Raw genomic sequence first — 26598 nt, 5'->3', positions numbered from 1 at the left:
TGGTCATGATTGTTAGGCTGTTGTTTGGCCTTAATGTTTTTGAAGATGTTTTTTCTTTCGGGCTTTATGGGAAACCGGAAATGTATGGTGTTGCTGATGTCGTGGTTCTTTACAGGATCTTACCCTCTACGGTCCTACAGGTGGGAGATCATAAGTGTATGATGTCACTGGGGGAGGATTGGAAGAGCAAAATGCTTTTATTTGTCTGGTATGGCGGGGAAGGTTAATATCTTAACGTGGAATGTCCGCGGTTTGGGGGATCCCACAAAAAGGGCGGCTGTTATGGATTTTGTCAGGGATCATTTCCCTGCGATAGTCTGTCTACAGGAAACCCACTTAGATGAGGAAAAAATAACATATCTGAATAGATCATGGATTAGTTATAGTTATCATTCTACTTTCTCATCTTATTCCAGGGGGGTCAGTCTATTGGTATATAGAGCCATACCGTTTGAGCCCATTGCATCCAAGGTAGACAGAGAGGGGAGGTTTCTCTGGGTTCGTTGTAAAATCCTGAACAAAGAGTTATTGCTAATAGGGGTTTACATTCCTCCACCTTATAACAATGGGGTCATTAAGAGGGTGGAGGAGGCTATGCAGGAGAATTCGGATGTACAGGTGCTATGCATGGGGGATTTTAACAATACTATTCACCCGTATTGGGATAAATTTAACAATGACCCTTCCTAGGCGACATCACCTATTTCCGGCTTTGGCGAGACCTTATAAGATTTGGCGCTGCCGGATGTGTGGAGGGTGGGACACCCGGGGGTTCGCCAATTCTCCTGCTATTCTAAGTCACATAAATCCCTATCCAGAATAGATATGACACTGGGGTCCTCGGGAGTATTGCCATTAGTGAAGTCGGTATGTTTCCTTCCGAGAGCCATATCGGATCATTCGCCCATGGTGACTTGCCTCCGGCTTGTTCCTGAGCCTGATAAGACTCTGATTACCTGGTCTCTGAACCCTTTTTGGCTGCAAATTATTGAGACTGACCCTATTGTTATTACTTTAAACCATTACTTTAAAGAAAATGTACAGGAAGATATTTCTCAAAATGTTATATAGGATGTCATGAAGGCCTGCTAAAAAAAAGGGGCATTAATACAGGGGATTAGTAGATCTAAGACTCGGTCACGTCAGTTTGGGATATTTCTCCAGGACAGGGTCCAGTCTACGGAACGCCAGTATATAGAGTCGGCAACCACTCATAATATGCTGGAGTGGAATGAGGCCCAGAAGTCATATGATATTCACCTCAGGGAAAAGGCCAAGAATAGACGGATGTTCTCGCAGCACACATTTTTTGAAGAGGGGGAAAAGGCAGGACATTTATTGGCTGTGATAGCTAGGGCACAGCAGGGAAATTCCTTTGTTGGGGCGGTAAGGGACTCCACGGGGGCTGTGGTTAATGAATCAGAGAGGATCTTGCAGGTTTTTGCTGACTTTTACCAGGAACTATATACTTCCAGGTTAAGTTTTAATGAGGAACAGATCGACTCATATCTGGAGGACATACCTCTTCCGAGGCTAACTGAGTCGGATCGGGTCTGCCTTAATGGCCCACTGCAATTGGAGGAACTGCAGCTGGCGGTGACTTCCATGTCTAATGGAAAGTCCCCAGGATCGGATGGTCTTCCCATAGAAATATACAAAAAATTTGGAGACATCCTATTACCGCAACTCTTGGAAACGTTCCAAAGAGCGGTCAAAACGGGCCGCCTTCCTCCATCAATGCAGGAGGCAATTGTAGTAGTCATACTTAAACCAGGTAAGGACCCCTTACTTCCTGATTCATATAGACAGATATCGCTCCTTACCACTGATATTAAAATTATAGCCAAGGTATTGGCATCTAGATTGAACAAGGTGATTTCCTCTCTGATTCATTCTGACCAGTCTGGCTTTATGCCCTCTAGATCCACAGCGGTTAACATCAGGCACCTTCACCTCAACCTACAACTCCAAGTAGATAATCCGGGGGACAGAGTTATCTGTTCCCTAAACGCTGCTAAAGCATTCGACTCCATTGAATGGAATTTCCTGTGGGCAGTCCTCCGTAAGTTCAGGTTAGGTGAGGATTTTATCTCCTGGGTGAAATTATTGTATGGCAGGCCTACTGCTAGAATCCGGGTTAATGGTAGGCTCACTTCAACATTTAATCTGACCAGGGGCACTCGCCAGGGGTGCCCTCTCTCACCCCTCCTGTTTGCAATGGCTATAGAGCCCATGACCGAGATCCTGCGCAGACACCCAAATATAGCGGGGTTTAGAAGGGGGGATCGAGAGGAAAAGTGGCTCTATATGCGGATGATACTCTCCTCTTTTTGACAGACGCATCGGTCTCATTGCCAATGGCCATGGAGTTGATTCAGAGGTTTGGGAGTTACTCTGGGTTAACTATAAATTGGGGGAAGTCTGTATTACTCCCTGTGGATGACTTGGCTGATACCTCTAGATATACTCCTTCAGGACTACAGATCTCCTCGCAGTTTAAATACTTTGAATTAATATTACCGCCAGAGTGAATGATTACACTACACTTAATTTATCCCCAATCCTTAAAAAATGTAAGGATAAAGTTGACATATGGACCCGGCTACCTGTGTCGGTGGTGGGACGGGCGAACCTGGTGAAAATGATATGGATGCCTCAGCTGCTGTATGTGCTACATAATTCTCCACATTGGATACCCCAGAGATACTTCTATAAAGTTAACTCACTCTTCAGGGAATTGATTTGGAGGCGTAGTCCAAGAATTAAATTAGGAACGCTACAGAGGAACAAATGCGATGGAGGACTCTCAGTACCAAATCCATGGGCATACTTTGCAGCCACCCAGATGCAACACATCCGAGGGTGGGAGGACCTGGGGGGGGCTCGCAAAGAGTGTTATTGCAACAATATTTCAAGTCACCTAGTCTCTACGAGGTCCTAGAAGCAGGTAAATTTAATTCATCGGAATTTATGCCTATCCTTCTGCTGATGCATAAGCTGTGGCTTAAAATTAAAGATATACCGGACATTAAGGGGCCGACGCAGTTTACCTCTATCTGGGACACTTCGTGGTTACCCAATTTAAATAAGCTGGAGGGGTTTGGGGGTTGGAGGGGGAGAGGGCTGGTCCGACTCACACAGCTAATGGATGGAGAAAATTTTAAAGAGTTCTCCACACTACAATAAGAGTTTGGGTTTTTGAATGGTGAATTCTATAAATACCTCCAATTAAGACATGCATACCGTGCTGAGGCTGGTATAGTCGGCCACACAATTCAATGTAATAGAATAATACAGAGAATTGCTTTTTCAGGAGGCTCATCAGGCTTGATATCAGTATTGTACCGTGAAGTACTGGACAGGTTATTAATACATCATTCACCAAACTCTAAGCAGAGATGGGAGCAGGAGATAGGGCCTATTGAGGACAATCAGTGGGCGGAAATATTGGAAAGAACACCCGCCCTGTCCCTGGGGGAAGCCTACAGATTGTCTCACTTGCATGTAATTCATCGAGTCTATCGTACTCCAAAATTTTTATTTGACATAGGTGCCAGACCGGATGCCACCTGTCCACGATGTGGGGCGGACTCAGCGTCCATGCTCCACATGCTGTGGTCCTGTCCTAGTTTGGAGGCATTTTGGAGGGATGTGACCCCAATTTTGAACAGAGTATATACCACAGATCTGAGCCTTACCGCCTTGGTGTGTATCCTGGGATATATCGAAGATCTGAAGTTGGAAGAAGAGGGTAAAGTGGCGGCTGCCCGTATGCTATATATAGCAAGAAAATTAATAGCACAATATTGGATTACTGATCAGGTCCCCACCATATTTTTGTCAACAAAGTCAATTGGATAGTAAATCTAGAGAAAGGAATATATTTAAAAATAAATTGTATGACCAAATTTGAAAAGATCTGGGCCCCGTGGATAGACGACTCTGGTCTGGCATCTAGGGATTTATTTAGGTTCCAATTGGGCTTACTTTAAATTATGATATAAATAGCTGAAAGGCAGTACGACTGTGGGAACAGTAACCTCCTACCATGAACTCGTTCCCTGTCGGTGTCTGGTATAAGGCATACATGACGGTCACTGAGATAAGAACATGGTTGATCCAGATCCTCTAATATACCATAGGTCATGGGGTTTTCTGTGGTGAGCAGCGGCATCTATATATCACATGTGGGGAATGGTCAAATATATGTTTATTGCTTCTTGGTTTCTCATGTGGGGGTTGGGAGGGATGGGACTGTAGGGGTTATGTTGACCCCAAATTGTATGTTCTATGTAATGTATAAAATCTTTAATAAAAACATTTTGGTTAAAAAAAAAATTATGGTGTGGCGTTATTACTCTCTTGTATGTGGTTGTGTTTGATCACTATGGATTGGTAATATGTTATCTGGTCACGGTGTGGTGGTATTTCCCCCTTGTATGTGATATTATTGGTCTTGGTATAGTGGATTGTGTTGTGTCTGGAGGTCACTTTTTCTCTCTATCCATATGAGGAAGATTCTTTATTTCCAATAGTTTAAATAGTTGAATGTTTAACCCCTTGCTGTCCTGTGACTATTGCACTGCAGCAAATATGCACTTACAGAGGTTCTCCAGTGAAAATAAGTTATCTCCTTTACTAAGGCCACATGCACACAGTATTGGGTGAGTTTTTTACCTCAGTATTTGAAGCCAAAACCAGGAATTGTAAAATCAGTAAAATGAGAGGAAAAGTATAATGGAAAGACTGGCACCGCTTCTGCATTTTTCACCCACTCCTGATTTTGGCTACAAATACTGATGTAAGATACTGACCAAATACTGAGAGTGTGAACGTGGTCTAAGGATAAGTGATAAGTTATTCATCAGTGGGGTGTGATTGCTGGGACCCAAACTGATCGGCAAAATCTCCATCTTTTATCCCCATTACACTGGAGCTCGTGTCCGACTCGACCCCTGATCCATTCATTCCTCATTGGTTGCAAGAGCTGTGCTTGTTTTTATCTGACTGCTCCACAGAGGATGAATGGAGCTGCGGTCACACATCCCACCTCCTGCCGCTGCATTGTGTAATGGGCATATAAGTGCCCTGTCAGGGATAAAAGTTCCTCATTCTTCCGATCGGTGTGTTTTCCACTGGTCTGGTTCCACTGATCAATAAGTTATCACCTACTTCACCTGTGGATCAGTGATAACTTGTCACCAAAGATCCCATTACTGCAAACTACTGTAATTGTATAGAGTTCATAGTATCATAGTATCATAGTTTTTAAGGTTGAAGGGAGACTCTAAGTCCATCTAGTTCAACCCGTAGCCTAACATCAACATGTTAGGCTACGGGTTGAACTAGATGGACTTAGAGTCTCCCTTCAACCTTAAAAACTATGATACTATGATCCAGAGGAAGGCAAAAAAAAACCAAAAAAAAAAAAAAAACCCCAATGTGACAAACAAGTTCCAATGGGGAAAAAATTTCCTTCCTGACTCCACATCCGGCAATCAGACTAGTTCCCTGGATCAACACCCTGTCATAAAATCTAATATACATAACTGGTAATATTAAATTTTTCAAGAAAGGCGTCCAGGCTCTGCTTAAATGTTAGTAGTGAATCACTCATTACAACACCATGCGGCAGAGAGTTCCATAATCTCACTGCTCGTACAGTAAAGAATCCTCGTCTGTGATTATGATTAAACCTTCTTTCCTCAAGATGTAGCGGATGCCCCGTGTTCCAGTCGCAGGCCTAGGTGTAAAAAGATCTTTGGAAAGGTCTCTGTACTGTCCCCTCATATATTTGTACATTGTGATTAGATCCCCCTTAAGCCTTCGTTTTTCCAGACTAAATAACCCCAAGTTTAATAACCTGTCTTGGTATTGCAGCCCACCCATTCCTCTAATAATCTTGGTCACTCTTCTCTGCACCCTTTCCAGTTCAGCTATGTCCTTCTTATATATCGGTGACCAGAATTGTACACAGTATTCTAAGTGCGGTCGCACTGGTGACTTGTACAGAGGTAGAACTATATTTTTTTCATGAACACTTATACCTCTTTTAATACATCCCATTATTTTATTAGCCCTGGCAGCAGTTGCCTGACACTGTCCACTAAAGTGAAGTTTACCATCCACCCATACACCCAAGTCTTTTTCTGTGCCTGTTTTACCCAGTGTTCTACAATTAAGTACATAATCATACATTTTATTTCCTCTACCCAAGTGCATGACCTTACATTTATCTACATTAAACTTTAATTGCCACTTCTCAGCCCAATTCTCCAATTTACATAAATCTCCCTGTAATATAAACTTATCCTCCTCTGTATTGATTACCCTGCAGAGTTCAGTATCATCTGCAAATATTGAAATTCTACTCCGCATGCCCCCAACAAGGTCATTAATAAATATGTTGAAAAGAAGCGGGCCCAATACTGACCCCTGTGGTACCCCACTATGAACTGAGACCCAGTCCGAGTACGTACCATTAATAACCACCCTTTGTTTCCTATCACTGAGCCAGTTTTTAACCCAGTTACACATATTTTCCCCTATCCCTATTATTCTCATTTTATGTACCAACCTTTTGTGTGGCACCGTATCAAAAGCTTTTGAAACGTCCATATACACAACATCCACTGCATTTCCCTGGTCCAGGCTTGAACTTACCTCTTCATAGAAGCTGATCAAATTAGTTTGACAGGATCGATCCCTCATAAACCCATGTTGATACTCTGTCATAAGGTTATTTTTCTTGAGATACTCCAGTATAGCATCTCTCAAGAACCCCTCAAGGATTTTACCACCCGTAGAGGTTAAACTTACCGGCCTGTAATTTCCCGGCTCTGTTTTTGTCCCCTTTTTGAATATTGGCATCACATTTGCTATGCGCTAGTCCTGCGGTACTGACCCTGTTATTAAGGAATCTGTGAAGATTAAAAATAATGGTCTATCTATCACAGAACTCAATTCCTGTAGTACTCTGGGGTGTATGCCATCCGGGCCCGGAGATTTGTCAACCTTAGTGATTTCGAGGCGGCGGCGTACTTCCTGCTGGGTTAAGCAGGCAATATTCAAGGGTGAATTTATGGCATCACTGGTCATGTCATCTGCCATGGCATTTTCTTGTATAAAAACCGTAGAAAACAATTCATTCAGCAGGTTGGCTTTACCCTCATCCCCTTCCACCATTTCACCAAGACTATTTTTAAGGGGGCCAACACTATCGCTTTTCAGTTTTTTACTGTTTATGTAGTTAAAGAATATTTTAGGATTATTTTTACTTTCTCTTGCAATGAGTCTCTCTGTCTCAAACTTAGCTAACTTAATTTGCTTTTTACATATTTTATTTAATTTTCTATAATTATATAATGCCTCATAACTACCTACCCTCTTTAATTCTTTTAAGGCTTTCTGTTTTTCTTTTATTGCTTCTCTTACAGCTCTATTTAGCCATAGGGGTTTCTTCCTATTTCTAGCATGTTTGTTACCATAGGGTATATTTTCTGCACAAGCCCTATTCAGGATGCTGATAAAAGTCTCCCATTTGCTTTGTGTACTTTTATTACTTAGTACATCATCCCAGTTTATTGCACTAAGATCATCTCTCAACCGTTTAAAATTTGCTTTCCTGAAATTTAGTGTCCTTGTAGCCCCTCTACTATACATCTTACTAAAGAATACATGAAAACTTATTATTTTGTGATCACTATTCCCCAAGTAACCCCCAACTTGTATATGTGATATGCGGTCTGGCCTATTGGTTAGTACAAGGTCTAGTAGTGCTCCCCCTCTTGTGGGGTCCTGTACCATTTGTGAAAGGTAATTATCTTTCATTGTTATCAAAAATCTATTTCCTTTGCTGGAACTGCAAGTTTCTGTTCCCCAATTTATATCAGGATAGTTAAAGTCCCCCATAATAATTACCTCTCCGAGACTCGCTGCTTTATCAATTTGCTTTATGAGGAGATTCTCAACCTCTTCCATAATATTCGGCATCTTATAACACACCCCTATCAGTATTTTATTATTCATTCTCCCCCCCCTTATCTCCACCCATAGGGACTCTACATTCTCAGTACCCTCACATATTTTGTCACACAGGATGGGTTTTAAGGATGATTTTACATATAGACACACACCTCCCCCTCGCTTATTTGTACGGTCATTCCTGAATAGGCTATAACCCTGTAAATTAACAGCCCAGTCATAGCTCTCATCCAGCCATGTCTCTGATATCCCCACTATATCATAATTTTCTTCCAACAATATTAATTCTAATTCCTCCACCTTATTTGTGAGGCTTCGGGCATTAGTGTACATGCACGTTACGTATGACTCTGTACCTGTATTCCTGCTTACTGTATTAACTGTCCTAACCCTTCCCCCCGTACCACCCCCAATTTCATTACTTGTGCCCTGGTCACTATCTGCACTACATTCCCCTTCTATAAAGTGAATACCCTCGCCCCCCATTCCTAGTTTAAACACTCCTCCAACCTTCTAGCCATTTTCTGCCCCAGCAGAGCTGCACCCTCCCATTAAGATGCAGCCCATCCCTAGCATAGAATCTGTAGCCAACTGAAAAGTCGGCCCAATTCTCCAGGAACCCAAAACCCTCTTTCCTACACCAATTCCTGAGCCACCTGTTAACCTCCCTGATCTCCCTTTGCCTCTCTAGTGTGGCTCGTGGCACAGGTAGTATTTCCGAAAATACCACCTTGGAGGTCCATGCTTTAAGCTTACAACCTAATTCCCTGAAATCATCTTTAAGGACCTTCCACCTACCTCTAACTTTGTCATTTGTGCCAATGTGTACAATGACCGCTGGGTCCTCCCCAGCCCCTCCCAGTAATCTGTCAACCCGATCAGCGATGTGCCGAACTCGAGCGCCAGGAAGACAACACACTGTTCGGCGATCCCTGTCTTTGTGACAGATTGCCCTATCTGTCCCCCTAATAATTGAGTCCCCCACTACCAGTATCTGTCTTGCCTGCCCTGCACTCCTATTCCCCCCCTTACTGGAGCAGACACTCCTCTGGCATTCAGAGGTCATGCCTTGCTGCAGCAATGCTACCCCTGTAATGACATCCCCCTCATCTGCCAAGTTTGCAAACCTATTGGGGTGTGTCAGTTGAGGACTAGCCTTCCTAGCACTTTTCCCTTTACCCCCCTTTCTAACTGTCACCCAGCTACCTACCTCACCGTCCTGCCGCTCCCTACTACGATCCTCCCCCACATCTGACCCAGCAAGCTGCTGCTCAGTGAGCAGCAAACTCCTTTCCATATTGCTAACGCATCTCAGAGTTGCCAGCTGCTCATTTAGATCCAGTATCTGGGCTTCCAAATGTGCAACTTGCGCACATCTCGAACAACAGTATGCACCCTCGAACGGATTTTCAAGGACTGCATACATGAGATAAGATGTACACTGGATCGTATTAGCAATAGTGGAGCACATTTTCTAATGGGGATAGCACTAAACAAATGTTAAGTAATTAAACAACTAAATACAAACAATTCTACTCACACTTACTTTTGCTCACACTTTGCTCACTCTTGCTCACAATGAAAAAGACAGGCTAAAATTCGCGGCGCGCGGTTTTCAGAAGTCTTCCTTCCGGCTGTAACGGCCAAAACCCGGTTCTCCTTGAGCTCGCGGTGACTCTTCACTTATCCCAGAAGGCACTGGGAATATGCAAATTATCCTTGCAAGACTCCTTCCCTGGCTTTATTTAGTTATTGTGTGTGTGCACAGGAGATTTGCAGGAGCCGCCTGTGCTTTACAGGCAGTGCTAATCTATAATGGGCATAGCAGCTAATAGATATTTGCATGTAGCTGTAGGGTGGGCCCCCAGAACTATTTCCCTTAGTGGGCCCCAGACCTTTTTGATGCTTCATTTCCCTTAAGTTATTGGGTATCTAAGCTGAACACTTGGCCTGACCTCTCCTTATATGTCTTGGAGGTGCTGGCCTGCCTGGCTATTATGTGTGTGATGTCAGAGTGTGATTTCAGTTCTGCTGGGGCAATCATTACTGATAGGGACACACGCCTCTCCACAGAAATTGCAGACAGACTTACTCTGATTAAATTCAACAAGGACTGGATTTCTCCACAGTTTGTAATCCCTCCGGATGAGAGCAAGCCAAACTAAATTCACCCAAAATATTGATTTTTAACTACTGCTGTTAACATCCACTCCTTCCCATATAAAGCCATTTCCTTCCTGTATCAACCACGACTCAGGCCATAGGGCTAATTGTTGTAAACACTAGGCACATTGTCCAGTAGTGGACAAACCAGGATAATACTCCTACTTAAGCCTCAGCCTAACTATTATTTAACATTGGAGGGCCTTGTGATGGTAACTCCATGCGTCAACCATGAATCAGGCCATAGGGCTAATTTTTCTAAACACGAGGCACATTGTGCAGTTGTGAATCAACCAGGACAGTACTCCTACTCCAGTCTAACTACTATTTGTCTTTGGAGACTTGTGATCCGTACGTCAACCATGACTCAGACCGTAGGGCTAATTTTTGAAAACACTAGGCACATTGTTCAGTGGTGGGCAAATATGGACAGTACTCCTACTCCAGCCTAACTACTACTTGTCATTGGAGACCCTTGTCACGGGTTGTCCAAGATTGTGACTGTGATAGGGGATACATAGTCGATAGAAATCTACTGTCAGTCACTATAACGGGCTAAAAAACATCCCTGGGTTGTCCTACATTGTGACTGAGATAGAGGATACATACTTACAATATTGTTGTTGAACAACTAATGGCCCTCTGAAAACCTGAATTGAGGGCTGCAGAATGACATGGAGGAGGATGAGGAGGTTAAAGCCCAATGCAACAATGGTTGAATTGTAAACTGCTATGGAATATGTATTCCCTTATCTGAGTCTCATGGAAGGATTCCCCTCCCAAATGTATAGATGAGTGTCCTGTCAAATGTATCTTACTGTGTCACCTCAGGGCACTGACCCCTTTAGACCCTCTGAAAACTTTAACCTAGGGCCTCAGAATGACATGGAGATGGAGGAGGATCAGGAGGGTAAATATGTAACATAGTTACTTAAGTTAAAAAAAGACCTAGGTCCATCTAGTTCAACCTTCCTCCACCAGTTCTACATTTGGTCACTAAGTCATTTATAACCAACGATGTTTTGTGTACTGAGGAAATCAGGCAGCCATTTTTTAAAAGTTGTTATAGTATCTGCCATTACTACCTCTTGTGGCAGGGCATTCTACAGTCTGACTGCTCTAACTGTAAAGAGCCCTTTCCTATTTAGCTGTCGGAATCACTTTTCTTCCACTCGCAGTGAGTGCCCCCTGGTCCTTAGTATTGTCTTTGGAAGAAATAAGTCATGTGCCAGTCCTTTATATTGACCACACATGTATTTATACATATAAATGAGATCTCCTCTGACACGTCTTTTTTTCTAAGCTAAACATATCTAACTTTTTCAACCTGTCATCATATGGGAGGCCTTCCATTCCTTGTAGTAGTCTAGTTGCCCGCCTTTGAACTGACTCAAACGTCTGAATGTCCTTTTTAAAATGTGGAGCCCAAAACTGGATCCCATATTCCAGATGTGGCCTTACAAGTGATTTATAGAGGGGTAACAATACGTTGGGATCACGGGATCTAATCTCTCTTTTTATACACCCTAAAATTTTGCTTACTTTAGTAGCTGCTGCTTGACATTGAGTGATGTTGCTCAGCTTATTTGTAATGAGAATACCCAAGTCCTTCTCCTGTTCTGTAGTCCCGAGTTTACTTCCATTTAATGTAAATGTATGTATAATGTATTCCACTATCTGAATCTCAATGAGGGAGGGATTGTCCAAATATATAAGTAACAACATTCCCTCCAAAACATATGTTACAGGACCACTTGAGGCCCCTTAGGTCTAAGATCAACATAACAATGGGCACGTTCTAGCTGGCCTTGTAAAGTGCTGGGGAATAGCCACCTAGAAATTATGTATGATAGAGGGATCTACAAAATGTATAAGTCAGGGCCCTCCCAATTGTAAAAGTAAAAAAAAAAAGCCAAAACACTACGTGTGAACAAATGCTAAAAGGGATATATTATTTTTCCTCTGGTTTATTTAGCCTTATATACAAGTGATTATGCAGGAAAAACAGTTTAACCTTTTTGGCATGTAAAATGTAATTTAGGTTAGGTTTGGTAGGTGTTTTTGTGGATCTGTAAAAGTGGCGTACTACTGTAACATCCTTATTCCCAGAAACCATATGTGAGTCAGAATTGCATGCAGGCATATTCTCCAGGCTCTCCCCATTCAGTTTCATCACATACCGATCCATTTCAGCCTTTTCCTCAGGCCCCCAGACTTCTTTGTTAGGTCCAGCAGAAAATTACTCGCATTTCCCATTGACTTGCATTGTACTCACACTTCAGAATGAATACGTGAGTATTGCACAGTTCTCTTTACGAGTGTAGTGATTACGAATATTACGGTACTTGCTTATCTCTAGCAATGACCTTTTGTGGCTTACCCTCCTTGTGGAGTGTGTCAATGACTGCCTTCTGGACATCTGTCAAGTCAGCAGTCTTCCCCATGATTGTGTAGCCTACTGAACCAGACTAAGGGACTATTTTAAATGCTTAGGAAGCCTTTGCAGGCGTTTTGTGGTAATTATTCTAATTTTCTCAGATAAATGACTTTTGGGTTTTCATTGGCTGAAGCCACAATCAGCAAAATTAACAGAAATAAACCTTGAAATAGATCACTCTGCGTGTAATGACTCTATATAATATATGCATTTCCATTTTTTTAATGAATTACTGAAATAAATGAACTTTTTGATGATATTCTAATTTATTGAGATGCACCTGTAATTACAAAATACATAGGTTGAAAAAAAGACCTAGGTCCTTCTAGTTAATCCTTTCTCCATCAATTATACATTTTGTCACTAAATCATTTATAACCAACAATGTTGTGTGTACTGAGGAAATCATCCAGCTCTTTTTAAAAGTTAATATAGTGTCTTCCATTACTACCTCATACGGTAGGACATTCCACAATATGATTACTCTAAATGTAAAGAACCCTTTCCTATTTAGCTGCCAGAATCACCTTTCTTCCTCTCACAGTGAGTGACCCTGGTCCTTAGTATTGTCTTTGGAAGGAATAAGTCATAAGTCATGAGCCAGTCCTTTATATTGACCACACATGTATTTATACATATAAATGAGATCTCCTCTGAGACGTCTTTTTTCTAAGCTAAACAAATCCAACTTTTTCAACCTCTCATCATATCGGAGTCCTTCCATTTCTTGCAGTAATCTAGCTGCCCGCCTTTGAACTGACTATCTTCTTAATATCCTTTTTAAAATGTGGAACCGAAAACTGAATCTCATATTCTAGATGTGGCCTTACAAGTGATTTATAGAGGTAACAATACATTGGGATTACGGGATCTTTTTATACACCCTAAAATATGGTTTGCTCTCCAGCTGCTGCTTGACATTGAGTGCTGTTGCTCAGCTTACTTGTAATCAGAATATCAAAGTCTTTCTCCTGTACTGTAGTCCTGAGTTTACTATCATTTAAGGTTTATGCAACATTAGGATTATTCCGTCCTAGGTGCATTACTTTACATTTATCAACATTAAATCTCATTTGCCAAGTGTCTTCGCATTCCATGTTTGTCTATATCTGTTAGATTTATTACTCCTGCCCCGGCACGCCCCAGGAGTTGGGTGGTATAAGATCAGGGCTGGTCAGTAGCAGGGCAAGGAAGTAGGTCCAGATATCCTCACTATCAGAGGTAACTCTGGGATTAGGAATAGCTAGGGTCCCTAGAATGAGGGCCATTGTAGGAGCCCTTGTCTAATGCTCTTCAGACACAGTTACAACCTCTGTGTCAACATGTCAATATGAATCTGTGCAGCTCTACAAAGCCATTCTTCAACACATATGACGAGTACATTCAAAAAGTAAACTAATATTGGCAATTTACACTAAATATTTTACATTCTGGAGAAAATTAATTCGGGCATTATGTTTTTGAAAACAGAAATTAAAGTGATTGTTTGCTATTTGCACAACCGCTTGTACAATGTACCTTGTAAAATAAAAATAGCTTTCTACTCACATCCTGGACTGGCACTGTTCCAGTGATGTCAGTGCTGCTGCTGTGGGCGCATATGTGACATTGCTATGTCAAATGAGCACTGCAGCCACCAACGTTGTTGGAAAGGCGACAAAGGTAAGTTTGTGCATAGTTTTTTTTGTTTTATTTTACATGGGGCACTGTTTCAGTAAAGAAGGGGCTGTCCATGGGGCTGTCCTTTTAAGTAAGAGAGTAAAGATAGAGTTCTTTAAATAATAAAAAAACAAAACAAAACGTGATTACACCTGCTAGCCACAAGAGGCTCAAGACAAACGTTAGAGGTAAAATACTTGTACCAAAAATAAAAATCTTTAATTTTTTTTATGTTAAAATAGTTAAAATATGTCCTGGATAGGATTATGGAAGAGATTGTCTATTGTAACATCTGAACTGGGTGGAGTAAAAAATACTTCCTTCAGGAAAGCTTTATGGGTGCGTACCCACGATTAGTATTAGCAGCGGTTTGGACGCAGCCTACCTCAGCTGTGTCCAAACCACTGCGGTGTAAAGTACAAACATAGTGGGCGGGATTTCTTGAAGTCGTGTACCCACTATGCTTCTTTTTTCCGAGGCAAATACTGACCTGCAGTGCGTCTTTCCAGACCGCAGCATGTCAATTGTTTGCTGTGGAATCGCATGCGTCCTCAGTAAGGAGAACATAAGCAGGAGACCGCATCGGACGGAACCCTAATCGTGGGCACTGACAGCTGCAGTCTTCTGCATTTTCCTGTGGAAGAGACCTGCAGCCCCTGAGTCCTGATCGTGGGCACATACCGTAAAACTGACCAGTTTTGGTTTGACAACAAAGATAATATAATTTTTAATAATAATAATTTTATTCATCTATATAGTGCTATTAATTCCACAGCGCTTCACATAAATTGGTATCACTGTCCCCATTGGGGCTCACAATCTAGAGTCCCTATCAGTATGTCTTTGGAGTATGGGAGGAAACCGGAGAACCCGGAGGAAACCCACGCAAACACGGGGAGAACATACAAACTCCTTGCAGATGGTGTCCTTGGTGGGACTAAAACCCAGGATCCCAGCGCTGCAAGACTGCAGTGCTAACCACTGAGCCACCGTGCCACCCAAGATAGTCAAGTCTTCACACTATTTCTGTACTTGATCATATTACATGAGGCCTAAGGCTATCTCAGTCATTCCTAGTCAATTGATGCTTCACATTTTTTCCATATGTGCGAATATTTTCAGATGTATACCTACAACAGAAAGCTTTGATATTTGCCCATATGGAGGCACACAATGGCAAACTGTAAGTTGCCACTTAGCAACCATTAGAAAAACCTATTATGCTCAGGATATGTTTTTCGATTGTAGACTTTGCTTTCCTATACATTGAACTAAAAATACATGCCTATGTAAACCATTAAAACATATGCTAAACAGGACCTTTCACCAAATTTTACATGTTGAACTAGACACACAATGTAATGGTGGCTGCAGTGTCATATTACGTTTTTTGTTTGTTTTGTGTTATTTTTTTCATTTAAACTCTCCTTTGCGGAGATATTAGCTATCAAAGTATTGGCACCTAATGAGTAAATGTTGTTAAGTTCATGTGGGTGTTATCAAATGGAAACTTGTACAGGAAGGACAAGTACAGGTCCCCAAATAAAACACCCACTTGGTCTGAATTTAAGTTAACTCATTAAGTGCCAACACAAAACCTATAGAAGAAAGAACTTCTAGTAGCAAAAAGAAAAAATAAATTTCTTTATTTCATCATCATCATCATCAGCCATTAAGACTTTATTGAATGAAGTGTATGTAAAGATGATATCTAATTATATATTGTGATATTTATTATCATATAGGGCTTTTTTCTGTATTCTCTTCTATTTTTATTTAATGTTTTTAGGATTAATAATGAAATAAAGAAATAGATTTTTTATTTTTGCTATATGGAGTTCTTCCTTCTATAGGTTTTGTGACTACGTTAGGAAAGATACCCATCCGTATAATCTTTTGACCAGCTTGTTGGTTTACTCATTTAGTGCCAAATAGTTTCCTAAAATGTCCACAACAAAGAGGCGAACTTTAAAAAACACTAAAACTTTCATTCCACTCTGCAGCTAATATCCCATTGTGTGTCCCAATCAACGTGAAAAATATAGAGAAAGGACCAATGCGTTATGGGGGCCTTATTGATCCCTTCAGAATACCACAAAACTTTTCCAATGTAAGTGCAAAATATGTATGTGACAAGAATCTGAACATTTCAAAATAGAGAACATTTTTATAGAAATATTGAATGCAAGAAAAAAGGATCCGAATCATCTCCTCTTCCCAATCAGTTATAGTTGGTCTGATGACAGGAAATTGTCACAGTAATTGATCAAAACTTACTTTTCAGGCTGTTTGTCTCCAATCTCTTTAATCTTCTCCTGTACACGTACACAAAAACAAAATTATTAGAACACAGTGTTATATATTACTGAGTTTGTTTATTTAGTGCCAACTCTAAATTCCTTATTTTAGATAGACACATTCACACAAATACCTAATAAGTAGATTTTCGGGGTGCAGGGGAAAAGTAAAATAACAAGAAGAAGCTCGCTCAAACATGGGCAGAATATACAAATATAAACCAGAAAAAAACTCTAAAACATAACATTTATTGTACACTGGAGTAATGTCCATTTGTTACGGTCACTCACCAGGTCGTGAAGTGTAATGATATGTGAGGCCCTGAGATAAAGTAGTGGACAAAGGGCGTGCACCACCCGTTACAAGTAAGTTGTTAATAGAAAATAGCGATAGTGGGATAAGGGGACCTGATATTCCCTAATATTTATCCCTTCCTAGCAACGGAGGTCAGATACACCTTAAGTTTTTGGGCGCCCCCCATTCCTCAGCGGCTAACCCTTTTTGTCCCTGTCCCTATTCCTGGCCTAAGATCACCACCAGGTACAGTGTGCTGGAGTGCTTAATAGTCATGTGTCGTAGATCATGGTCCAATAACCCAAATATCATGCAAATATTATAAGTATCAATCCCCGGTTATGCAATTAACTATATAATTATAGCTCTTAGGGAGATACATAGAATAGGGGTATTAACCAAAGATATGATAGGCCTGGAAAATGACACCTCCCTCCAGGTCGACAATACATCCTATGGAGGGCTCTGTAGACAGTGAGTGCCTGCTGTGGCAGCGTTTCACTATGGCAACAGCTCCATAATAGTCAGAATATACAAAGTCAGTGCAAATGATAGAACTAGAGATGGGCAAATAGTCAAATATTCGGGTTGGGATTTTTCGTGCCAAATAATTTCTATTATTCGTATACTTGTACCGAATAACAAACCTAATGCAAGTCAATGGGAAACTCAAAGAATTTTCTGGGAGACCCTGGAAGTAGTTCTGGCAGGGCTGTAAAAATTCTGCAATGGATGGAAAAGTGCTGAATGGGAACATAATGGTGAAGATGCCCGGATGCGTTTCTGACTCACAGTTGGTTTCTAGCAATAATGTTGTCAAGAGAATTACTGGGATTTAGGCCCGTTTCACACGTCAGTGAAAAACACAGACATTTTTCACTGGCGTGTAAAACACGCACATGTCCCTGCGTGTGCCATGAATCTCGGCACACGTGGGCTGTCTAAGTGCAATCCGGGCTCCGTTCTCCGTGGCCCTTGATTGCACTTAGAGATTCACTCACCTGTGCCCGCTCCCGCTGTCCATGGTGTTGATCGCTCCCGCGACGCAGCATCCGGCCGGCGGTGACCCCCGCAGCAGCTGCTTCCGGGTCGGAATCAGCCGGCTTAGAAGCAGCAGGGAGAACGGGCTGCAGAGGACATCGCTGGACGCCGGGTGAGTTAAAATGTTTATTTTAAAAGCACGTTTTTTTCTGGCACGTGTTTCACAGACCACACCACTGCGTGGTCCGTGGAACATCAGTGATGCCAGAAAAAAATGGACATGTCTCCGTGCAGCAATCACGCACACGCGGGTACGCTGCACGGAGACACGTGCAGTGAAAAATCACTGACGTGTGAGCAGACCCATTCATTAGAATGGGTCTGCGTATGTCAGTGATTCTGGTACGTTTAAAAAAAAGCACAAACGTCCCAGAATCACTGACGTGTGAAAGGGGCCTAAAGCAGGAACATTATACTTGCTGAGTTTCCCATAGGCTATCACACTACTTCCTGTTCGATCATTAAAGTTCATCAATATGCAGTACTTCCCCCACCCACACTCTGTAACAGTGTCTGTGATTGGTTACAGTCTTGCTAATAATATGATACAATTTACAGGATTTCTAAAAAATATCTTAATGATGACAACTTATACAAAGATCTTAATGGGTTAATAACCTCAAAATATACACAAAACTAACAATAAGGAGTTTGCTTCAAATATTTGTGTGCACTATAAATCAGTTCACCCTCTTTAAATTTATTTCATAATGCGATATATAGTTGAGAGAGAATTCACATATATGTATAGCCAATGTTATAGATACGTACAACATATGTGTCCTCCCATAGTTTAATGACCGACTTCATAAACAAAGTGAGGGATAGAGCAAACCATAAACAAAAAATCCATTCATTAGAGCACAATATTGAAATGACCCTATTTCCACACTATACAGTGCTAAATACAAACAATCCAGCTATTTACATAGTCAGGGATATTCAAGGACCTGCTTATAATGAAGCTGAAAAGTATCCTCTGCTCCCCTGCTTTATCTATTACGGAGGGTTACATCAGACTCTATGGACCTAGGAGAACAAGAACCCACCCCATTAACCAGACTTCGGGGGTATAGATGACCCAAATTAATAAATACTCTGGGAAGAAAATAAAAGTTCATCAATTACTTACCTTTGTAGAACCTTACATCAACGCGTTTCCCCTTTTGTGATCCAAGGTTCATCAGGAGGTATAGGAGTTTCTAGTGGCATGATCCATGGCTGTGTGCATGGATGACCGGACATGCTGATTTTAATACTGGCGCCAAGGAGCGCTGCGGCAAGCCGGTGCCAGTAAAGTATATTGGGCTACACTGTCTCCCGATTGAGACACACACTAGAGGTATGAGGGCTTCTTAGTGCGCAGGTATACAGACACTGAGATAATGCCGCCGTAATCAGCATTGAGCTATACCGTATACCGACTCTTGTTCTCCTAGGTCCATACAGTCTGATGTAACCCTTCATAATAGATAAAGAAGGGAAGCAGAGGGTACTTTACAGCTTCATTATAAGCAGGTCCTTGAATATCCCTGACTATGTAAATAGTTGGATTGTTTGTATTTAGCCCTGTATAGTGTGGAAATAGGGCCATTTCAATATTGTGCTCTAATGAATGGATCACACGATTTTTTGTTTATGGTATGCTCTATCCCTCACTTTGTTTATGAAATCGGTCATTAATATATGGGAGGACACATATGTTGTACATATCTACAACATTGGGTATACATATATGTGAATTCTTTCTCAACTATACACCGCATTATGAAATAAATTAAAGAGGGTGAACTGATTTATAGTGCACACAAAAATATTTGAAGCAAACTCCTTATTGTCAGTTTTGTCAGTTTTGTGTATATTTTGAGTTTATAAACCCATTAAGATCTTTGTGTAAGTTGAAATCATTAAGATACGGAATAAATTGGCGGTCTTTCAGATATAGATTACATATTGTGAGACTCATGTGGGATTAGTGGATAAGGGCAGGTATATCTCACCCCGGTATCGGTCCTATGTGACTTAGCCTGGCCAGGATCACCTGGCTACTAATGGATTAATGGGAGGTGAAGGACGGAGGTAAAAGGAATCTGGGAAGTTGGGGGAGGGTCTCCATCTGGGAACACAGTAAGGCTAGTTTCACACTACGTCTTTTTAACATCCGCTGAAAACGTTTTTTTAGCGGAAGTACGGATCCTGCTTTTACAGCAAATAACGTATGCAAACGCATATGTTATTTTGCAGGATCCTGCACTGGATGTTTAGGGGCGGGCATTGGAGTCATGTGATCGGGAGTGAGGGGAGCTAGACTGGGAGGAGGCTTCTGACAGCTGCAGACGCTGGTAACCAAGGTAAACATCGGCCTTGGATACCCGATATTTACCTTGGTTACGAGTGTCTGCAGCTGCTAGGAGCAGGGCTGCCTGCACGCGTAACCAACGTAAACATCGGGTAACTAAGAGAAGTGGTTACGCGATATTTACCTTGGTTACGAGTGTCTGCAGCTCTCAGGTGGGAGAGAGAGGAAGGGGGAAAGACAGAGATAGAGAGAGAGGGTGAGGGAGGGAGTAGAGAGATAGACAGATCACGCGAGACTGGTTCTGGGCATGCTCAGTACTTTCTGGGCATGCTCAGTACAAAAGCAGGATCCTGTCTATCAGCATGCCAGCGTTCACCTGCGTTTGCGTGCGTTATAGTCAGGATCCAGCAATTTGCAGTATTTGGACGGAGCTCAAAAACGCTACAAGTAGCGTTTTTGAAACATGTTAAAAAACTGCAAGTCACTGGATCCTCACTATAACGCAGGCAAACGCAGGTGAACGGATGTTAACGCGAGTCCATTGCAAATGCATTGAAATGAAAACGCATTTGCACTGGATCCGCTTGTCCGCTAAAATAACGTTAAGGACGGATGTTAAAAAGACGTAGTGTGAAACCAGCCTAAGGCTGGTTTCACACTACGTCTTTTTAACATCCGTTGAAAACGTTTTTTTAGCGGACAAGCGGATCCAGTGCAAATGCGTTTTCATTTCAATGCATTTGCAATGGACTCGCGTTAACATCCGTTCACCTGCGTTTGCCTGCGTTATAGTGAGGATCCAGCGACTTGCAGTTTTTTAACATGTTTCAAAAACGCTACTTGTAGCGTTTTTGAGCTCCGTCCAAATACTGCAAATTGCTGGATCCTGACTAAACAGCACGTGAACGCAGGTGAACGCTGGCGTGCTGATAGACAGGATCCTGCTTTTGTACTGAGCATGCCCAGAAAGTACTGAGCATGCCCAGAACCAGTCTCACGTGATCTGTCTGTCTCTCCTCCTCCCTCCCTCACCCTCTCTCTCTCTATCTGTCTTTCCCCCTTCCTCTCCTCCCTCTCTCCCCCGCCTGAGAGCTGCGGACACTCGTAACCAAGGTAAATATCGGGTAACCACTTCTCTTAGTTACCCGATGTTTACATTGGTAACGTGTACAGGCAGCCCGGCTCCTAGCAGCTGCAGACACTCGTAACCAAGATAAATATCGGGTATCCAAGGCCGATGTTTACCTTGGTTACCAGCGTCTGCAGCTGTCAGAAGCCGGCTCCCAGTCTAGCTCCCCTCACTCCCGATCACATGACTCCAATGCCCGCCCCTAAACATCCAGTGCAGGATCCTGCAAAATAACATATGCGTTTGCATACGTTATTTGCTGTAAAAGCAGGATCCGTACTTCCGCTAAAAAAACGTTTTCAACGGATGTTAAAAAGACGTAGTGTGAAACTAGCCTAAGCCTGTCTGTGTAGGAGACACTTGTGAGGAGCAGTGCCTGATGTTTGTAAGGTTTAGCTGGAAGGGAGAAGCCCTCCAGTTGGTAGTTAGGAGAACACCGTGTATAGTTAGTGCCGGACAGGCAAGGATTTATTTTGTTGGTGTTTTTTTTCTTTTTGTTTATGCTTCACTGCAATAAACCTGACCAAGCGTCAGTTACACCTTGAATTCGGCTGTCTGCCTGAGGTGAATACGTGCCCTTTGAACCCAGCAAAGGCGATCCCGGAGCATGTTATCACATTGTGGTGGAGAATGCGGGCAGCACGTTACAGCGCATCATAATGGATGATGTGGTGAAAGCGCTGGTACAATCCGCAGCTGTGCAGCAGGAGGCTAATCGCTTGATTTCGGCACAGTTGAAGGAACTGGTGGAATCGATGGTTAAAGACCGCCAACTTTTGCAGCAGGTGGCGCAGCGTCTGGCGACCGTACCGGAGAGTAATGCGGAGGCTGACCAGAGGGTGATTCATGTGAGTCGGTGCTGGCAGAAATTAACCACAGAGGACGACGTGGAAGCTTACCTGACCACGTTTGAACGGACGGCGGAGCGGGAAAAGTGGCCAAAGGAGCGATGGGCTGACTTGCTTGCACCGTTTCTGGCAGGTGAGGCCCAAAAAGCCTACTTTGATCTTGAGCCTGAAGCAGCGCATGACTTTGATAAACTAAAAGCCGAGATCCTTGCCCGGCTGGGAGTGACGATGGCCGTGCGAGCACAGAGAGTTCATCAATGGACTTATCAGCCCGATAAACCACCGCGGTCACAGATGTTTGACCTCATTCACTTGACCAAGAAATGGCTACAGCCCGAGGTTTTGACGGCGCCAGAGATGGTACAAAGAATCGTTCTTGATAAATACCTAAGAGCTCTACCGCCATCTCTGAAGAAGTGGGTAAGCCATGGAAACCCCACGACAGCGGATCAGCTAGTGGATCTAGCTTGGCAGAAGGACTTATAGACGATGCTACACATCCTCGCTCTTCCCCTTCTCGACGAGGATCTGGTAAGACTGTTCCAGGGTCATGGGGAGGAGGAAAATATCCTAAGGCAGTGGAGGAGGAAAACAGGACTGCTGGACCTGTGAGGGCTAAGGTGCCAAACTATGGTCTTAGCAAGGGGCCCGTGAGGTGTTTCCGCTGCCAGGAGGTGGGCCACATTGCTGTAAACTGTCCAGTAACTGCAGAACCAATGCAGTGCGATGTCACGTACTTTAAAAAATGCAGGGCTATGGTTGCACGGGTAGTGTGTGTTGCTGCATGTCAAGGCGATATGAAAAAACACCTGTGTGAAGTGTCCATTGATGGCAATACTGTTGTTGCACTATTAGACTCGGGAAGTGTGGTGACTCTGGTAAAGGCCAGTCTGGTAGCAGTCCCGATGGGACCGTCAGATAAATTTTCTGTGACATGTGTGCATGGAGACACCTGCTCGTACCTCACAACGGTCTCCTGCATTACTACGCCCTATGGGTCTGTGCATCATAAGGTGGGACTAGTACCAGCACTATTGCATGATATCATTTTGGGCAGGGATTTTCCCCACTTCTGGCAGTTGTGGGAGAACCAATTAGTACCCCAGGGTAGCCGCACGGATGATCCTTCTCCCACACCTTGTGTGGGCCCGGAGCCACTAGAGGATGCCCCACAAGAGGGTTCAGAGGAGGAATCCACTGAAAACAACCCCCAGTTCCCCTTGTCAGTTCTGGCGGGTGATTCCGATGAACCCGGGGCAGAGGCGGACACGGGTGGCTGTCCCCCTTCCTCTTGGCTGAATTTGGAAGTCCAGAAAGATGACTTCCAAAGTGAGCAAATGAGAGATCCTACCCTTTCTCAGGCTATAAAAAATGTTAAAATGATAAACGGGGTGCAGGTGGATGCAGGTACTAGGCTGTCTTACCCCTACATGGCACTGGAGAATGACTTTCTCTATCAGATAGAGAAGAAGGGGGATGACACAGTACAACGATTGGTTGTGCCGAGAGCCTACAGGCGGAGAGTGCTGGACCTGGCACACGGACACATGATGGGGGGACACCTGGGGGTCCAGAAAACTACCGAAAGGATATTCCACTGTTTTGTTTGGCCAGGCATGCATCACGATATTCGCACCTATTGCGAGTTTTGTCCCGACTGCCAAATCTCTGCGCCTAGGCCCCGTTTCTGTAGCCCCTTAGTACATCTGCCTATCATCGAGATCCCATTTGAGAGAATTGGGATGGATTTAGTTGGACCCCTCCCCAAGTCTGCACGAGGACACCAGCACATCCTTGTCATCTTGGATTATGCCACTCGTTACTAGAGATGAGCGAACCGGTCCCGGTTCGGCTCGAGGCGGTTCGCCGAACGGGGGGTCTGGCTCGAGTTCGGCTCGTCGAACGTTCGACGAACCGAACTCGAGCCCATAGGAAACAATGGCAGGCAATCACAAACACAGTAAAACACCTAGAAAACACCCTGAAAGGTGTCCAAAAGGTGACAAACAACTCACAACATAACACAAACACATGGGAAAGTGACAAGGACATATACTCATGTGAAAACAAAACAGCTGGACAAGGAAAAAGAGGGAGACACACAGATATATGAGTATATGCAAAGAAACATCGATTCCATTATTGTGCAACTTGAGCCCTGCTCATTTTAGGCTTCCAATCTGGATAAATTGCCTGAGCTCGCCACGTACGCCTTGAGGATCTTGTCGTGTCCTGCAGCCAGCGTTCTCTCGGAACCTGTCTTCAGTGCTGCTGGGGGTCTGCTGGCAGATAAGCACACGTGTCTGTCCACTGACAATGTGGACCTGGCTCTCAGAGGACTTTTCTTCCCCTGGGTCAGCCAGGGGAGGCGAAAGGCACGCGTATTTTTGAGAGTGCTTCATGCAAAGCATCTTTTTCTTTGTCAAAAGGGGGGCTCAACCGATGCCAGTCAAGTGGGGTGTGTGTGGCCCAGTTAGTGGCAACGAGGGAGACTGTGGTTGGAGTCCCCTCGCTGTGTCTCTAAAAGAACCAAGATGAACAAGTCATGGCTCTCAGAGGACTTTTCTTCCCCTGGGTCAGCCAGGGGACGGGAAAGGCACGCGTATTTTTGAGAGTGCTTCATGCAAAGCATCTTTTTCTTTTTCAAAAGGGGGCTCAACCGATGCCAGTCAAGTGGGGTGTGTGTGGCCCAGTTAGTGGCAACGAGGGAGACTGTGGTTGGAGTCCCCTCGCTGTGTCTCTAAAAGAACCAAGATGAACAAGTCATGGCTCTCAGAGGACTTTTCTTCCCCTGGGTCAGCCAGGGGACGGGAAAGGCACGCGTATTTTTGAGAGTGCTTCATGCAAAGCATCTTTTTCTTTGTCAAAAGGGGGGGTCAACCGATGCCAGTCAAGTGGGGTGTGTGTGGCCCAGTTAGTGGCAACGAGGGAGACTGTGGTTGGAGTCCCCTCGCTGTGTCTCTAAAAGAACCAAGATGAACAAGTCATGGCTCTCAGAGGACTTTTCTTCCCCTGGGTCAGCCAGGGGACGGGAAAGGCACGCGTATTTTTGAGAGTGCTTCATGCAAAGCATCTTTTTCTTTGTAAAAAGGGGGGGTCAACCGATGCCAGTCAAGTGGGGTGTGTGTGGCCCAGTTAGTGGCAACGAGGGAGACTGTGGTTGGAGTCCCCTCGCTGTGTCTCTAAAAGAACCAAGATGAACAAGTCATGGCTCTCAGAGGACTTTTCTTCCCCTGGGTCAGCCAGGGGACGGGAAAGGCACGCGTATTTTTGAGAGTGCTTCATGCAAAGCATCTTTTTCTTTGTCAAAAGGGGGGGTCAACCGATGCCAGTCAAGTGGGGTGTGTGTGGCCCAGTTAGTGGCAACGAGGGAGACTGTGGTTGGAGTCCCCTCGCTGTGTCTCTAAAAGAACCAAGATGAACAAGTCATGGCTCTCAGAGGACTTTTCTTCCCCTGGGTCAGCCAGGGGACGGGAAAGGCACGCGTATTTTTGAGAGTGCTTCATGCAAAGCATCTTTTTCTTTTTCAAAAGGGGGCTCAACCGATGCCAGTCAAGTGGGGTGTGTGTGGCCCAGTTAGTGGCAACGAGGGAGACTGTGGTTGGAGTCCCCTCGCTGTGTCTCTAAAAGAACCAAGATGAACAAGTCATGGCTCTCAGAGGACTTTTCTTCCCCTGGGTCAGCCAGGGGACGGGAAAGGCACGCGTATTTTTGAGAGTGCTTCATGCAAAGCATCTTTTTCTTTGTCAAAAGGGGGGGTCAACCGATGCCAGTCAAGTGGGGTGTGTGTGGCCCAGTTAGTGGCAACGAGGGAGACTGTGGTTGGAGTCCCCTCGCTGTGTCTCTAAAAGAACCAAGATGAACAAGTCATGGCTCTCAGAGGACTTTTCTTCCCCTGGGTCAGCCAGGGGACGGGAAAGGCACGCGTATTTTTGAGAGTGCTTCATGCAAAGCATCTTTTTCTTTGTCAAAAGGGGGGGTCAACCGATGCCAGTCAAGTGGGGTGTGTGTGGCCCAGTTAGTGGCAACGAGGGAGACTGTGGTTGGAGTCCCCTCGCTGTGTCTCTAAAAGAACCAAGATGAACAAGTCATGGCTCTCAGAGGACTTTTCTTCCCCTGGGTCAGCCAGGGGACGGGAAAGGCACGCGTATTTTTGAGAGTGCTTCATGAAAAGCATCTTTTTCTTTGTCAAAAGGGGGGGTCAACCGATGCCAGTCAAGTGGGGTGTGTGTGGCCCAGTTAGTGGCAACGAGGGAGACTGTGGTTGGAGTCCCCTCGCTGTGTCTCTAAAAGAACCAAGATGAACAAGTCATGGCTCTCAGAGGACTTTTCTTCCCCTGGGTCAGCCAGGGGACGGGAAAGGCACGCGTATTTTTGAGAGTGCTTCATGAAAAGCATCTTTTTCTTTGTCAAAAGGGGGGGTCAACCGATGCCAGTCAAGTGGGGT

At 43.8% G+C, this 26598-nt stretch overlaps 1 protein-coding gene across 2 annotated transcripts in view; it reads right to left on the bottom strand.

Moving 5' to 3' along the window:
- RASIP1 (Ras interacting protein 1) overlaps positions 1-26598 on the bottom strand; it is a 1579933-nt gene that overhangs the window by 784113 nt on the left and 769222 nt on the right. For both annotated transcript variants that reach the window (XM_075328610.1, XM_075328611.1), the window contains exon 6: positions 16520-16557. In XM_075328610.1, coding sequence (XP_075184725.1) covers positions 16520-16557 — 38 coding nt within the window. The remainder of the gene's footprint in view (positions 1-16519; positions 16558-26598) is intronic.

Source organism: Anomaloglossus baeobatrachus, chromosome 11, assembly GCF_048569485.1.
Source record: "Anomaloglossus baeobatrachus isolate aAnoBae1 chromosome 11, aAnoBae1.hap1, whole genome shotgun sequence".
Classification (NCBI taxonomy): Eukaryota; Metazoa; Chordata; class Amphibia; order Anura; family Aromobatidae; genus Anomaloglossus; species Anomaloglossus baeobatrachus.
The sequence above is the reverse complement of the archived record's forward strand: the minus strand, read 5'-3'. Positions and strand labels throughout refer to the sequence as shown.